The following is a 15,394-nucleotide window of genomic DNA, read 5'->3' as shown; positions in this document are numbered from 1 at the left end:
CTGCACACTCACACTGAGCTCACCTTGTGAGATTAATATGTATCTGCACACTCACACTCACACTGAGCTCACCTTGTGAGATTAATATGTATCTGCACACTCACACTGAGCTCACCTGGTGAGATTAATATGTATCTGCACACTCACACTCACACTGAGCTCACCTTGTGAGATTAATATGTATCTGCACACTCACACACACACTGAGCTCCCCTTGTGAGATTAATTTGTATCTGCACACTCACACTGAGCTCACCTTGTGAGATTAATATGTATCTGCACACTCACACTCACACTGAGCTCACCTTGTGAGATTAATATGTATCTGCACACTCACACTCACACTGAGCTCACCTGGTGAGATTAATATGTATCTGCACACTCACACTCACACTGAGCTCACCTGGTGAGATTAATATGTATCTGCACACTCACACTGACACTCACACTGAGCTCACCTTGTGAGATTAATATGTATCTGCAGACTCACACTCACACTGAGCTCACCTTGTGAGATTAATATGTATCTGCAGACTCACACTCACACTGAGCTCACCTTGTGAGATTAATATATATATCTGCACACTCACACTGAGCTCACCTTGTGAGATTAATATGTATCTGCACACTCACACTCACACTGAGCTCACCTTGTGAGATTAATATGTATCTGCAGACTCACACTCACACTGAGCTCACCTTGTGAGATTAATATATATATCTGCACACTCACACTGAGCTCACCTTGTGAGATTAATATGTATCTGCACACTCACACTCACACTGAGCTCACCTTGTGAGATTAATATGTATCTGCACACAGTTCTGACAGGAGACCCATAGAAAATATGTCTGCATAGAAAAAAACATCAATTAGACTTAAAAGTAGGGGAGCTCTATAGATTTAAAAGGACATTTGGTCAAAATATAAACACACATAGATGAATTACATCTTTGAATAGAAACATATTTGTAATATACAGTACATGTACTGGCAACAATGCTTCTAGTAAACGTTATCACTGTTTTAGCATTAACATTTTTATCTGCACGTGCATGTGAAGTATAGCTGGATATACTCAGTGCACCAGCATTTTAAATACTGCAGCTGCTCAGGTGTCAGTGGGGCTTGCATCATGCCCTAAATTAACAGATTGAGTCATTACCATATGGTACAGGCACCTTAGGCTCACTGAGCAAGTACTGTGTTTAAAATGCTGGTGCATGGTGCATATTTAAATACACTTTTGAAACAGCTATATTAAAAACTGAAATGCATCCATGTGGATTCCAATTTTGTCTGGAATGTCCCTTTAAAGACCCTTAAGGTTGTTTTCTTCTTCACACTGCACTATTAAAGTGAATGTAAAGTTTAATGAATAATACTCTTAAAAACAGGGGCACTTTTATTGATTAAACTTTACATAGACGCCTTAGGGTCCTCACAACGATTGCTGTACTAAGTACAGAGGAGCTGCGGGCGGAGGATCGCCAGTCTGTTTTCCATAAAGAAAAAGGTATTTTAAAAAACGGTTCAAAAAAGGTTAATGATGAAAGTGCCACTGTTTTTGGAGTATTTTTAAAAAAAACGGCACTTATTCATTAAACTTTACATTCACTTTAAAGCCTATGGTACTTTTTGGAGATATGTTATTTAATAAACTTTTCAAAGTATTAAAATATTCCCCATATATAATATATATATAGTAGTACTTACACACAAAGGGAGCAAGGAAACATGACACAAAGAGAACAGGGGCAGACTCGCAGGGCACAGGGAGAAAAGGGGCAGACTCGCAGGGCACAGGGAGAAAAGGGGCAGACTCGCAGGGCACAGGGAGAAAAGGGGCAGACTCGCAGGGCACAGGGAGAAAAGGGGCAGACTTGCAGGGCACAGGGAGAAAAGGGGCAGACTTGCATGGCACAGGGAGAAAAGGGGCAGACTCGCAGAGCACAGGGAGAAAAGGGGCAGACTTGCATGGCACAGGGAGAAAAGGGGCAGACTTGCAGGGCACAGGGAGAAAAGGGGCAGACTCGCAGGGCAAAGGGAGAAAAAGGGGCAGACTTGCATGGCACAGGGAGAAAAGGGGCAGACTCGCAGGGCACAGGGAGAAAAAGGGCAGACTCACAGGGCACAGGGAGAAAAGGGGCAGACTTGCATGGCACAGGGAGAAAAGGGGCAGACTCGCAGGGCACAGGGAGAAAAGGGGCAGACTCGCAGGGCATAGGGAGAAAAGGGGCAGACTTGCATGGCACAAGGAGAAAAGGGGCAGACTCGCAGGGCACAGGGAGAAAAGGGGCAGACTCGCAGGGCACAGGGAGAAAAGGGGCAGACTCGCAGAGCACAGGGAGAAAAGGGGCAGACTTGCATGGCACAGGGAGAAAAGGGGCAGACTCGCAGGGCAAAGGGAGAAAAAGGGGCAGACTTGCATGGCACAGGGAGAAAAGGGGCAGACTCGCAGGGCACAGGGAGAAAAAGGGCAGACTCACAGGGCACAGGGAGAAAAGGGGCAGACTTGCATGGCACAGGGAGAAAAGGGGCAGACTCGCAGGGCACAGGGAGAAAAGGGGCAGACTCGCAGGGCATAGGGAGAAAAGGGGCAGACTTGCATGGCACAAGGAGAAAAGGGGCAGACTCGCAGGGCACAGGGAGAAAAGGGGCAGACTCACAGGGCACAGGGAGAAAAGGGGCAGACTTGCATGGCACAGGGAGAAAAGGGGCAGACTCGCAGGGCACAGGGAGAAAAGGGGCAGACTCGCAGGGCACAGGGAGAAAAGGGGCAGACTTGCATGGCACAGGGAGAAAAGGGGCAGACTTACATGGCACAGGGAGAAAAGGGGCAGACTCGCAGGGCACAGGGAGAAAAGGGGCAGACTTGAATGGCACAGGGAGAAAAAGGGCAGACTTGCATGGCACAGGGAGAAAAGGGGCAGACTCGCAGGGCACAGGGAGAAAAGGGGCAGACTTGCATGGCACAGGGAGAAAAGGGGCAGACTCGCAGGGCACAGGGAGAAAAGGGGCAGACTCACAGGGCACAGGGAGAAAAGGGGCAGACTTGCATGGCACAGGGAGAAAAGGGGCAGACTCGCAGGGCACAGGGAGAAAAGGGGCAGACTCGCAGGGCACAGGGAGAAAAGGGGCAGACTTGCATGGCACAGGGAGAAAAGGGGCAGACTTACATGGCACAGGGAGAAAAGGGGCAGACTCGCAGGGCACAGGGAGAAAAGGGGCAGACTTGAATGGCACAGGGAGAAAAAGGGCAGACTTGCATGGCACAGGGAGAAAAGGGGCAGACTCGCAGGGCACAGGGAGAAAAGGGGCAGACTTGCATGGCACAGGGAGAAAAGGGGCAGACTCGCAGGGCACAGGGAGAAAAGGGGCAGACTCACAGGGCACAGGGAGAAAAGGGGCAGACTCGCAGGGCACCAGGAGAAAAGGGGCAGACTCGCAGGGCACAGGGAGAAAAGGGGCGGACTCGCAGGGCACAGGGAGAAAAGGGGCAGACTCACAGGGCACAGGGAGAAAAGGGGCAGACTTGCATGGCACAGGGAGAAAAGGGGCAGACTCGCAGGGCAAAGGGAGAAAAGGGGCAGACTTGCATGGCACAGGGAGAGCATGGCACAGGGAGAAAAGGGGCAGAGCACAGGGAGAAAAGGGGCAGACTCACAGGGCACAGGGAGAAAAGGGGCAGACTTGCATGGCACAGGGAGAAAAGGGGCAGACTTGCAGGGCACAGGGAGAAAAGGGGCAGACTCGCAGGGCACAGGGAGAAAAGGGGCAGACTTGCATGGCACAGGGAGAAAATGGGCAGACTCGCAGGGCACAGGGAGAAAAGGGGCAGACTCGCAGGGCAAAGGGAGAAAATGGGCAGACTTGCATGGCACAGGGAGAAAAGGGGCAACCTCGCAGGGCACAGGGAGAAAAGGGGCAGCCTCACAGGGCACAGGGAGAAAAGGGGCAGACTCACATGGCACAGGGAGAAAAGGGGCAGCCTCGCAGGGCACAGGGAGAAAAGGGGCAGACTTGCAGGGCACAGGGAGAAAAGGGGCAGACTTACATGGCACAGGGAGAAAAGGGGCAGCCTTGCAGGGCACAGGGAGAAAAGGGGCAGACTCACATGGCACAGAGAGAAAAGGGGCCGACTTGCAGGGCACAGGGAGAAAAGGGGCAGACTTGCATGGCACAGGGAGAAAAGGGGCAGACTCACATGGCACAAGGAGAAAAGGGGCAGACTTGCATGGCACAGGGAGAAAAGGGGCAACCTCACAAGGCACAGGGAGAAAAGGGGCAGCCTTGCAGGGCACAGGGAGAAAAGAGGCAGACTCACATGGCACAGGGAGAAAAGGGGCAGCCTTGCAGGGCACAGGGAGAAAAGGGGCAACCTCGCAGGGCACAGGGAGAAAAGGGGCAGCCTTGCAGGGCTCAGGGAGAAAAGGGGCAGACTCACATGGCACAGGGAGAAAAGGGGCATCCTCGCAGGGCAAAGGGAGAAAAGGGGCAGACTTGCATGGCACAGGGAGAAAATGGGCAACCTCGCAGGGCACAGGGAGAAAAGGGGCAGCCTCACAGGGCACAGGGAGAAAAGGGGCAGACTAACATGGCACAGGGAGAAAAGAGGCAGCCTCGCAGGGCACAGGGAGAAAAGGGGCAGACTTGCAGGGAACAGGGAGAAAAGGGGCAGGCTTGCATGGCACAGGGAGAAAAGGGGCAGACTTGCAGGGCACAGGGAGAAAAGGGGCAGACTCACATGGCACAGGGAGAAAAGGGGCCTACTTGCAGGGCACAGGGAGAAAAGGGGCTGACTTGCAGGGCACAGGGAGAAAAGGGGCAGACTTGCATGGCACAGGGAGAAAAGGGGCAGCCTCGCAGGGCACAGGGAGAAAAGGGGCAGACTCACATGGCACAGGGAGAAAAGGGGCAGCCTCGCAGGGCACAGGGAGAAAAGGGGCAGACTCACATGGCACAGGGAGAAAAGGGGCAGCCTCGCAGGGCACAGGGAGAAAAGGGGCATAATTGCATGGCACAGGGAGAAAAGGGCCAGACTTTCAGGGCACAGGGAGAAAAGGAGCAGACTTGCAGGGCACAAGGAGAAAAAGGGCAGACTTGCATGGCACAGGGAGAAAAGGGGCAGACTTTCAGGGCACAGGGAGAAAAGGAGCAGACTTGCAGGGCACAAGGAGAAAATGGGCAGACTTGCAGGGCACAAGGAGAAAAAGGGCAGACTTGCATGGCACAGGGAGAAAAGGGGCAGACTTTCAGGGCACAGGGAGAAAAGGAGCAGACTTGCAGGGCACAAGGAGAAAATGGGCAGACTTGCAGGGCACAAGGAGAAAAAGGGCAGACTTGCATGGCACAGGGAGAAAAGGGGCAGACTTTCAGGGCACAGGGAGAAAATGGGCAGATAAACACAACACAAGAGGAGCCGGGAGGCAGAGAGAGCATGGTGCACAGAAACACAGCAGAATAAGGATTACAATCATAGACATACATAACAAAATATTATGGATTGTTTTCCTGTTCTTACCTGTATTACCACAAATACGCACTGAATTACAGGGTGGACTATACTGAGGGGGGATGCACAGCTGCCCAGATTGACAGTCTTTCCAATCTTTAGAACATCCAAAACAAGAGTACATACACCAAACAGTGCAAGGCCCACTGTAACAAAGACAAAAAAGTGCACGAGTGAAGAATACCCCATGAGGGTGAAGTAAAACAGGGGTGTATTTAGACACAGTCTGGGTAGTTGTGTGGTTAGGAAGGATACATTTAAGAGGGTTTAATAGTATGCTACCTTGCCAGCCGCAGACTCACTACATTAGAGATTAAATGGTAACTTGCTCAATCTGCTTGCAGCCTTGATACTGTTGACCAAATGTCCTTTTCAGGGCAATGGGGAGCTTAGGTTTTTTTAGTTAGGATTTTATTTGGGGGGTTTGGTTGGGTGGGTGGTGGGTTTTACTGTTGGGGGGTTGTTTGTATTTTTTTACAGGTAAAAGAGCTGATTTCTTTGGGGCAATGCCCCGCAAAAGGCCCTTTTAAGGACTATTGGTAGTTTAGTTTAGGCTAGGGTTTTTGTTTTGTTTTTTTTTGGGGGGGGGCTTTTTTATTTTGATAGGGCTATTAGATTAGGTGTATTTAGTTTAAATATCTGATAATTTCTTTTTTTATTTTGTGTAATTTAGTGTTTTTTGTTGTAATTTAGGTAATTGTATTTAATTTAGGTAATTTATTTAATTGTAGTGTAGTGTTAGGTGTTAGTGTAACTTAGGTTAGGTTTTATTTTACAGGTAAATTTGAATTTATTTTAGCTAGGTAGTTAGTAAATACTTAATAACTATTTAGTAACTATTCTACCTAGGTAAAATAAATACAAACTTGCCTGTAAAATAAAAATAAACCCTAAGCTAGCTACAATGTAACTATTAGTTATATTGTAGCTAGCTTAGGGTTTATTTTATAGGTAAGTATTTAGTTTTAAATATGAATAATTTAGGTAATGATAGTAGGTTTTATTTAGAATTATTTTAATTATATTTAAGTTAGGGGGTTTTAGGGTTAGGGTTAGACTTAGGTTTAGGGGTTAATAAATTTAGTATAGTGGCGGCGACGTTGGGGGCAGCAGATTAGGGGTTAATAAGTGTAGGTAGGTGGCGGCGATGTTAGGGGCAGCAGATTAGAGGTTAATAATATTTAACTAGTGTTTGCGAGGTGGGAGTGCGGCGGTTTAGGGGTTAATATGTTTATTATAGTGGGGGCGATGTCCGGAGCAGCAGATTAGGGGTTAATAAGTATAATGTAGGTGTCAACGATGTCGGGGGCGGCAGATTAGTGGCTAATAAGTGTAAGATTAGGGGTGTTTAGACCGGGGTTTATGTTAGGGTGTTAGGTATAAACATAAATTTTGTTTCCCCATAGTAATCAATGGGGCTGCGTTACGGAGCGTTACGCTGCTTTTTTTGCAGGTGTTAGACTTTTTTTCAGCCGGCTCTCCCCATTGATGTCTATGGGGAAATCGTGCACGAGCATGTAAAACCAGCTCACCGCGACTTTCAGCAGCGCTGGTATTGGAGTGCGGTATGCAGCTCAATTTTGCTCTACACTCACTTTTTGCCTGCTAACGCCGGGTTTTTGTAAACCTTTAATACCAGCGCTGTAGGGAAGTGAGCGGTGACAATAACGTGCAAGCTAGCACCGCACCGCTCATAACGCAAAACTTGTAATCTAGCTGTTTGTTATTTCGGGGGAATCTTCTTATAACATTTTTTCAATGTAAACAGTAAATTCTCTTGTGTTTGGTGAAAGATCTTCCTTACTATTATTCTTCCATAAATCCCTGAATACTGAGGAAAGCTTCTTTACACCTTAAATTCCTCCATATACAGGTATAATCTTTTTATATGACATTATTCTATGTATTCACAAAATGCATATGTATTTGAATGAAAAGAGAGACAATAAAACAGAAAATTAAAATAAAAGTCTGGAACCTGAGGACAAGTGGAATTTCCAACATTAAAGGGATATGAAACTCAACTTTTTTCTTTCATGATTCAAATAGAGCAGCAATTTTAAGTAGCTTTCTAATTTACTCCTATTATCAATTTGTCTTCATTCTCTTGGTATCTTTATTTTAAAAAGCAAGAATGTGATGCGGTCTATTTTTGGTTTAGCACCCTGTATAGCTGCTACCCAGGTGCTGAACCAAAAATGGGTTGGCTCCTAATCTTTCATTTCTGCTTTTCAAATAAAGATACCAAGAGAACAAATACAAATTGATAATAGGAGTAAATTAGAAAGCTGCTTAAATTTGCTGTTCTATTTGAATCTTGAAAGAAAAACATTGGGTTTCATATCCCTTTAACAAAGACATCATATTGTGATGTATATCGCTCTTACCTCTCAGCCATATTGGTCCAGCATGTGAGTCCTTGAGGTCTGGGTGTCTGTAAGTCCACAAGAGGTAGAGTACCATCCAGCATCCGCTGAGACCCATTAGGACACTGAGGAAGGACAGAACCTCTCTCTCTGCCACATTCACATCACTAAAAGCCCCACTGCTCACCAGTGCACATGCCAACAGCAGCACATTTAGTGCAAGCAGTGCAGACAGGAGGCGGCCTCCCTTCTTCCACACTTCAGGGGGTCCATCAGATATGAGAGATGATTGTCCCAGACTTATCTTGTCATGTGTGTAGGTGGGTGCTGTGGATATGGTACTAATAGCAGTGGGGGTTTCATCCTTGGTGTCAGGACTCATGCTCACGTGCTGAGGGGGAAAGCTTGTTAATATATTATTATTAATTGCCTCTATTTGTTATTTATTCAGTCTAATTATACCATGAATGGTAAGATTATATACACAAAATATTCTCCACAGGATATTTTACCAGCTCGGCGGCATTATGAAGAAGCCGGGTGGGGCGCAGTTTAATACTTTGTGATATTATAACATTTTCTGTTATTTATAAATGTTACTTAAAGGGACATGAAACCCAAATTTTTTCTTTCACGATTTAGAAAGAGCATACAATTATAAACAACTTTCTAATTTACTTCTATTATCTATTTTGCTTCATTCTCTTGATATTCTTTGCTGAAAAGCATATCTAGATATGCTTAGTAGCTGCTGATTAGTAGCTGCACATAGATGCCTCCTGTGATTGGTTCACCGTGTGCATTGCTATTTCTTCATTAAAGTATATCTAAAGAATGAAGCAAATTAGGTAATAGAAGTAAGTTGGAATGTTGTATGCAGAGTATGAAGAAGACGGTATAGAAAGAGCATTAAAGGGACACTCAACCCAAATTTTTCTGTTCATGATTCAGATAGAGCACACAATTTTTAAGCAACTTTCTAATTTACACCTATTATCAACTTTTCTTCATTCTCTCGCTATCTTTATTTAAAAAGCAGGAATGTGAAGCTTAGGAGCGGGCTCATTTTAGGTTCAGCACCCTGGATAGCGCTTGCTTATTGGTGGCTACATTTAGCAAACTAATATGCAAGTATAACCCAGGTTCTGAACCAAAAATGGGCCGGCTCCTAGGCTTTATATTCCTGCTTTTAAATAAAGATAGCAAGAGAACAAAGAAAAAATGATAACAGTAGTATATTAGAAAGTTGCTTAAAATTGCATGCTCTATCTGAATCATTTAAAGGGACAGTCTAAACCAGAATTTTTGTTGTTTAAAAAGATAGATAATCCCTTTATTACCCATCCCCCAGTTTTACATAACCAACACAGTTATATTAATACACATTTTACCTCTGTGATTAGCCTGTATCTAATCCTCTGCAAACTGCCCCCTTATTTCAGTTCTTTTGACAGACATCCATGTTAGCGAATCAGAGCTGGCTCACCTGAACTCCACGTGCGTGAGCACAATGTTACCTATATGACACACATGAACTAACACCCTCTAGTGGTGAAAAACTGTCAAAATGCCCTGAGAGAAGAGGCGGTCTTCAAAGGCTTAGAAATTTGCATATGAACCTCCTAGGTTTAACTTTCAACTAAGAGTACTAAGAGAACAAAGCAAAATTGGTGATAAAAGTAAATTTGAAAATAATTTAAAATTACATTCTCTATCTGAATCATGAAAGTGTATTTTGGACTAGACTGTCCCTTTAAGAAAAAAATTGGGTTTAGTATCCTTTTAAGTATATAAAGCAGGGTATGCACAATGTTGGGAATACAGAATGTGCATGTTGATAACAAAATGCATACAAAGATAAATGCCCATACAGTGTATACATTTTTTGGTGTAGAATTGCATCTGCAGAGCATTGTATGTTAAAAGGATTATGTGCACAAGGTAATGCATGTGCAAAACCAGGTCGGTGTAGAGGAATTCATGTCTGTGTTTTGTGTGTGCACAACATTGTACAAGTGGACAAGTTGCAGAGCAAATTAACACAGATTGTATGCAAGGTAACCCATGTGTGTGTGCGAAGGTGATTTAGGCAGAGTAGTGCATGTGTATACAGAGTAGGGTGAGCAGATTTGTGTGATTGGTGGAGCAATGTCTGTGTGGAATATAGTATAAGCCTATTGTTTTGTGTGTAGTAATGTGTACAATGTAATAAACAGCATATGTGCAGGTTGTTAGCAGCAGATTACCTGTAATTTGTGCAGGGCTTGGCATATTCCAGAAGCCAGGTCTCCTAAAGTTCTAGTTCTGACTCCTAAGATTTTGGATTCTTTTATATGCATCCCTGTCCAAAATCATTCCCATGCAGTGTGCATGTAAGTGATTAGCAATAGATCACCTATGACAAGTGTGGAAGTCTGAATGTGTAGGTTGTGAGTAGGCTCCCTTTGAGTATTGTGTGAGCAGAGTGTATAAAAGCAGTGAGAAGTATTTGCCAGTTACTTGTGAGCAGTGCTCATGTAAGCTATGGGTGAGTGTATAAGTGTGTAAGTAGTGAGTAGTTTATCTTTAAGTGTGTGCAATAAGTGAATGTTGTGTGCAAGTAGGTGCATGGTTAGATGTGAGCAGTGTGTGTGTTAATAGTGAATATTGTACGTGCAAATTATTACATGCAAATAGTGTATGAATGTGGGGAGCAAAGCAAGTGCAATGTATTATCAATAGGCTAGTTGTGAACAGTAAGATGTATGTTTAAGTTGCTATCTGTAAGTTAGCTATAGGTTACCCATAAGTAAGTGCAAGTGAGAAGTGAGTGTGAGTTAAAAGCTGTGACTACTTTGTTTGTGAAAATTGTAGTAAAGTAGTGGTGAGCAGTGTACAAGCAAATTGTTTGCAGAAAGCTAGCAGTGAGCAGTGTGTGAAAGCATGTGTACAAGCTGTGAGCAGTGGGTAATGTGTGCAGGTTATTAGCAGGTGCATGGGAATAGAGTGTGAAAGCAGTGAGCAGTGGGTAATGTGTGCAGGTTATTAGCAGGTGCATGGGAATAGAGTGTGAAAGCAGTGAGCAGTGAATGAGCAAATTATATTATTTGTGAGCAATACATAACCCCTGTAGAGATGACTGGTTGAATATTGGCAGGGGTTAGGTGGTGTGTCACAGTGACATGGTGTGCCAGGAACTTTTTCCTGAAATGTGTAACCTGTAATTTTGCAATTCTGGAAGCTTTACAGGGTCAGACCCCGGGAGACTGCCAGACAAGGAGTTTCTATTTATATTTGCAGTATATAATTTAAATCTTACCTGAATCCCGAGAGCTACTTTGGCAGAAGGTTTTTGATCCTTAAATTGAAAGTTTCAGCAGCTGGAGTCTTTTGATGAATGCTCTGGATATTGGTATATCTGGTGCTGGGTATTTCTGGAACTTGGTATTTCTGGAATTGAGCACCTCTGAAGCTTGATATTCTAGAGCTTGGTATTTCTGGAATTGAGCTCCTCTGAAGCTTGATATTCTAGATCTTGGTATTTCTGGAATTGAGCTCCTCTGAAGCTTGATATTCTAGACCTTGGTATTTCTTGGGTCTGGTATCTCTAGTGATTTTGGTGAGTTTGGTGTCTATGGTTTGAGCAGATTCTTATTCAATGCTTACAATATTTTAATGAAACTGCATTTTGGAGAGGGCTTCTCTTGGTTCAATCTCTCTTGATGAACATCTTTTAGGATTCTGTGTTTTTGGTCCCTGGAATCTAAGTGAGCACCTATTCTGTTTGTAGATCCTCACCTGTAGGTAACCCCGATCTGTATGTCTGCAGCCCCAAGCTTATCTTTTCTAGTCTTTAATCTGTCTGCAATCCCTGTCTATGACTATGAGTTCCTCTTTCTCCCAGCAGGCCAGATTTATATTCTATCGACTGATTGATTTACACCACATTCATAATAAAACTTATAAACTTCACTCGGAGCTCATCATGTCTAAGATTTAAAGCCCCTAATATAAAAGGTATAATTGGGCGGGGGTGAAACACCAGTAAGTGCATTGCATGCTGGGTAGGAGAGGAGATGTACCAGCATTTCCACCAATTCCAATGTTCTCCATTATGATTCTTTCTCTGATTAAAGGGACACTGAACCCAAATTTTTTCTTTCATGATTTAGATAGAACATGAAATTTTTATAAACTTTCTTTTTTACTCCTATTATCAATTTTTCTTCGTTCTCTTGCTATCTTTATTTTAAAAGCAGGAATGTAAATCTTAGCAGCCAGCCCATTTTAGGTCCAGCACCAAGGATAGCGCTTGCTTATTGGATGCTGACATTTACCCACCAATAAGCAAGCATAACCCAGGTTCTAAACCAAAAATGGGCCAGCTCCTATGCATCACATTCCTGCTTTTTAAATAAAGATAGCAAGAGCATGAAGAAAAAATGATAATAGTAGTAAATTAGAAAGTTGTTTAAAATTGCATTATCTATCTGAATCACGATAGATAGGTATAGATAGGTTGCAAGGGAAAAAACACAACTATTTTCAAAAGATTATTTTTTAGTGTAAAATCTAAATATGGAGACCCCTGACTGGCTTTATCTAATAGTAATGTGTTTTTCTTTAGGATCTGGGTTGCTTTGTCTTTATAAGAGCTGCAGTCGCTAAGGGTCTGATTACATTTCAGGTTGTTATGCTCTATAAACCAACTTTTTTTTAACCTATGGATTAAACAAAATGGCAACCCATAGGATTGCAGTTACAAGGAGTGAAAGATGAGTTCAGCATCCAGGATAACATATTTCTGCAAGAACTGGGATAGATTAACCCCTTAATGACCACAGCACTTTTCCATTTTCTGTCCGTTTGGGACCAAGGCTATTTTTACATTTTTGTGGTGTTTGTGTTTAGCTGTAATTTTCCTCTTACTCATTTACTGTACCCACACATATTATATACCGTTTTTCTTGCCATTAAATGGACTTTCAAAATATACCATTATTTTCATCATATCTTATAATTTACTATAAAAAATATTATAAAATATGAGGAAAAAATGGAAAAAAACACACTTTTTCTAACTTTGACCCCCAAAATCTGTTACACATCTACAACCACCAAAAAACACCCATGCTAAATAGTTTCTAAATTTTGTCCTGAGTTTAGAAATACCCAATGTTTACATGTTCTTTACTTTTTTTGCAAGTTATAGGGCTATAAGTACAAGTAGCACTTTGCCATTTCCAAACCACTTTTTTTCAAAATTAGCGCTAGTTACATTGGGACACTAATATCTTTCAGGAATCTCTGAATATCCATTGACATGTATATATTTTTTTTTAGAAGACATCCCAAAGTATTGATCTAGGCCCATTTTGGTATATTTCATGGCACCATTTCACCGCCGAATGCGATCAAATAAAAAAATTATTTTACTTTTTCACAAATTTTTTCACAAACTTTAGGTTTCTCACTGAAATTATTTACAAACAACTCATGAAATTATGGAATAAATGGTTGTAAATGCTTCTCTGGGATCCCCTTTGTTCATAAATAGCAGACATATATGGCTTTGGCTTTGCTTTTTGGTAATTAGAAGGCTGCTAAATGCCACTGCGCACCAACCGTGTATTATGCCCAGCAGTGAATGGGTTAATTAGGGAGCATGTAGGGAGCTTCTAGGGTTAATTTTAGCTCTAGTGTAGTGTAGTAGACAACCCCAAGTATTGATCTAGGCCCATTTTGGTATATTTCATGCCACCATTTCACCGCCAAAAGCAATCAAATAAAAAAAAATTGTTCACTTTTTCAAACTTTAGGTTTTTCACTAAAATTATTTACAAACAGCTTGTGCAATTATGGCACAAATGGTTTTAAATGCTTCTCTGGGATCCCCTTTGTTCATAAATAGCAGACATATATGGCTTTGGCGTTGCTTTTTGGTAATTATAAGGCCGCTAAATGCTGCTGCGCATCACATGTGTATTATGGCCAGCAGTGAAGGGGTTAATTAGGTAGTTTGTAGGGAGCTTGCAGGGTTAATTTTAGCTTTAGTGTAGAGATCAGACTCCCACCTGACACATCCCACCCCCTGATCCCTCCCAAACAGCACTCTTCCCTCCCCCACCCCACAATTGTCCCCGCCATCTTAAGTACTGGCAGAAAGTCTGCCAGTACTAAAATAAAAGGTATAAAAAAAAAAAAAAATTTTTTTTTTAAGCATATTTACATATGCTGCTATGTAGGGTCCCCCCTTAGCCCCCAACCTCCCTGATCCCCCCAAAATAGCTCCCTAACCCTCCCCCTCTGCCTTATTGGGGCCATCTTGGGTACTGGCAGCTGTCTGCCAGTACCCAGTTTGCAAATAAAAATGTTTTATTTTTTATGTTTTACTTTTTGTTTCTGTAGTGTAGCTTCCCCCCCACAGTCCAATACCCCACCAGCCAAACCGATCACCAAAAAAACCATATTAACCCCTTTGATCCCCACTTCTAACATAAACATTTTCTGTAGGTAGTGGTTCCCACCCGCTCCCTCCCCGTGCACGCGCCCCCCCCGGCCCCCCCGTGCACGCGGCGCGCGTCCGTGCGCGTCCCCCCGGTCGTCCCCGCCCCCGATCCCGCCCCCCTCCGCATCACAAAGGCCATCGATGGCCGCCACCCACCTCCCATACCGGCTCCCACCCACCAACGAACGTAGCCGTTAATGTCCGGTGCAGAGAGGGCCACAGAGTGGCTCTCTCTGCACCGGATGGCTACAAATGGTTATTGCAGTGATGCCTCGATATCGAGGCATCACTGCAATAACCGGAAAGCAGCTGGAAGCGAGCAGGATCGCTTCCAGCTGCTTTCCAAACCGAGGACGTGCAGGGTACGTCCTCAGGCGTTAACTGCCTTTTTTTTGAGGACGTACCCTGCACGTCCTCGGTCATTAAGGGGTTAAAGTGTGGTCCTTCATGGGTTTTAATAAAGACATAAATATACAACAATATTTATCATGTTTGCAGTTGCTGAAATTTCACATTGCACAAGAGCTTGCTTGTACCATGCCGGCCCTTGCTCAAATGTCAATCACCCTCAATGAGCGAGTTTTCTGGTGACTGATCATGCAAATGCAGTTCAGTACATTTACCCCTATGTATCATAAAGGGCTGTTCCTTACATAGGTGGATAGAAAGACTAATGGCTTATATTTCAGTACTGTGAGCTGTTTACTTTTGACTTCACTGTCTGTTTTTGTGTCTTACTGTGTATTTAGGAACACAGTATGTTTTGTAAAATTGATCTTCTAGTTCCAGTGAAGTTAACAGATAAAGATAGCCAGTGAAATTAACAGATAAAAATATCCAGTGAAGTTAACACATAGAGGCCTATTTATCATATGTCTGTCGGACCTGATCCGACAGTGCGGATCAGGTCCGACAGACATCGCTGAATGCGGAGAGCAATGCGCTCTCCGTATTCAGCATTGCATCAGCAGCTCTTGTGAGCTGCTGGTGCAACGCCGCCCCCAGCAGACTCACGGCCAATCGGC

General features: G+C 43.7%; 1 protein-coding gene across 1 annotated transcript in view; it reads right to left on the bottom strand.

Annotated features, from left to right (window-relative positions):
* Positions 1–10,910, bottom strand: part of LOC128643823 (proton channel OTOP2) — a 31,008-nt gene extending 20,098 nt beyond the window's left edge. The window contains exons 1-4 of the mRNA XM_053696641.1: positions 10,129–10,910; positions 7,904–8,273; positions 5,526–5,662; positions 794–852 (exon numbers count right to left, since the gene is read on the bottom strand). Coding sequence (XP_053552616.1) covers positions 794–852; positions 5,526–5,662; positions 7,904–8,273; positions 10,129–10,221 — 659 coding nt within the window. The 5' untranslated portion in view covers positions 10,222–10,910. The remainder of the gene's footprint in view (positions 1–793; positions 853–5,525; positions 5,663–7,903; positions 8,274–10,128) is intronic.
* Positions 10,911–15,394: the final 4,484 nt, after the last annotated feature.

This window comes from Bombina bombina, chromosome 1 (genome assembly GCF_027579735.1).
Source record: "Bombina bombina isolate aBomBom1 chromosome 1, aBomBom1.pri, whole genome shotgun sequence".
NCBI lineage: Eukaryota > Metazoa > Chordata > Amphibia > Anura > Bombinatoridae > Bombina > Bombina bombina.
Note: the sequence above shows the minus strand (reverse complement) of the source record. Positions and strands in the feature narration are given on the sequence as shown.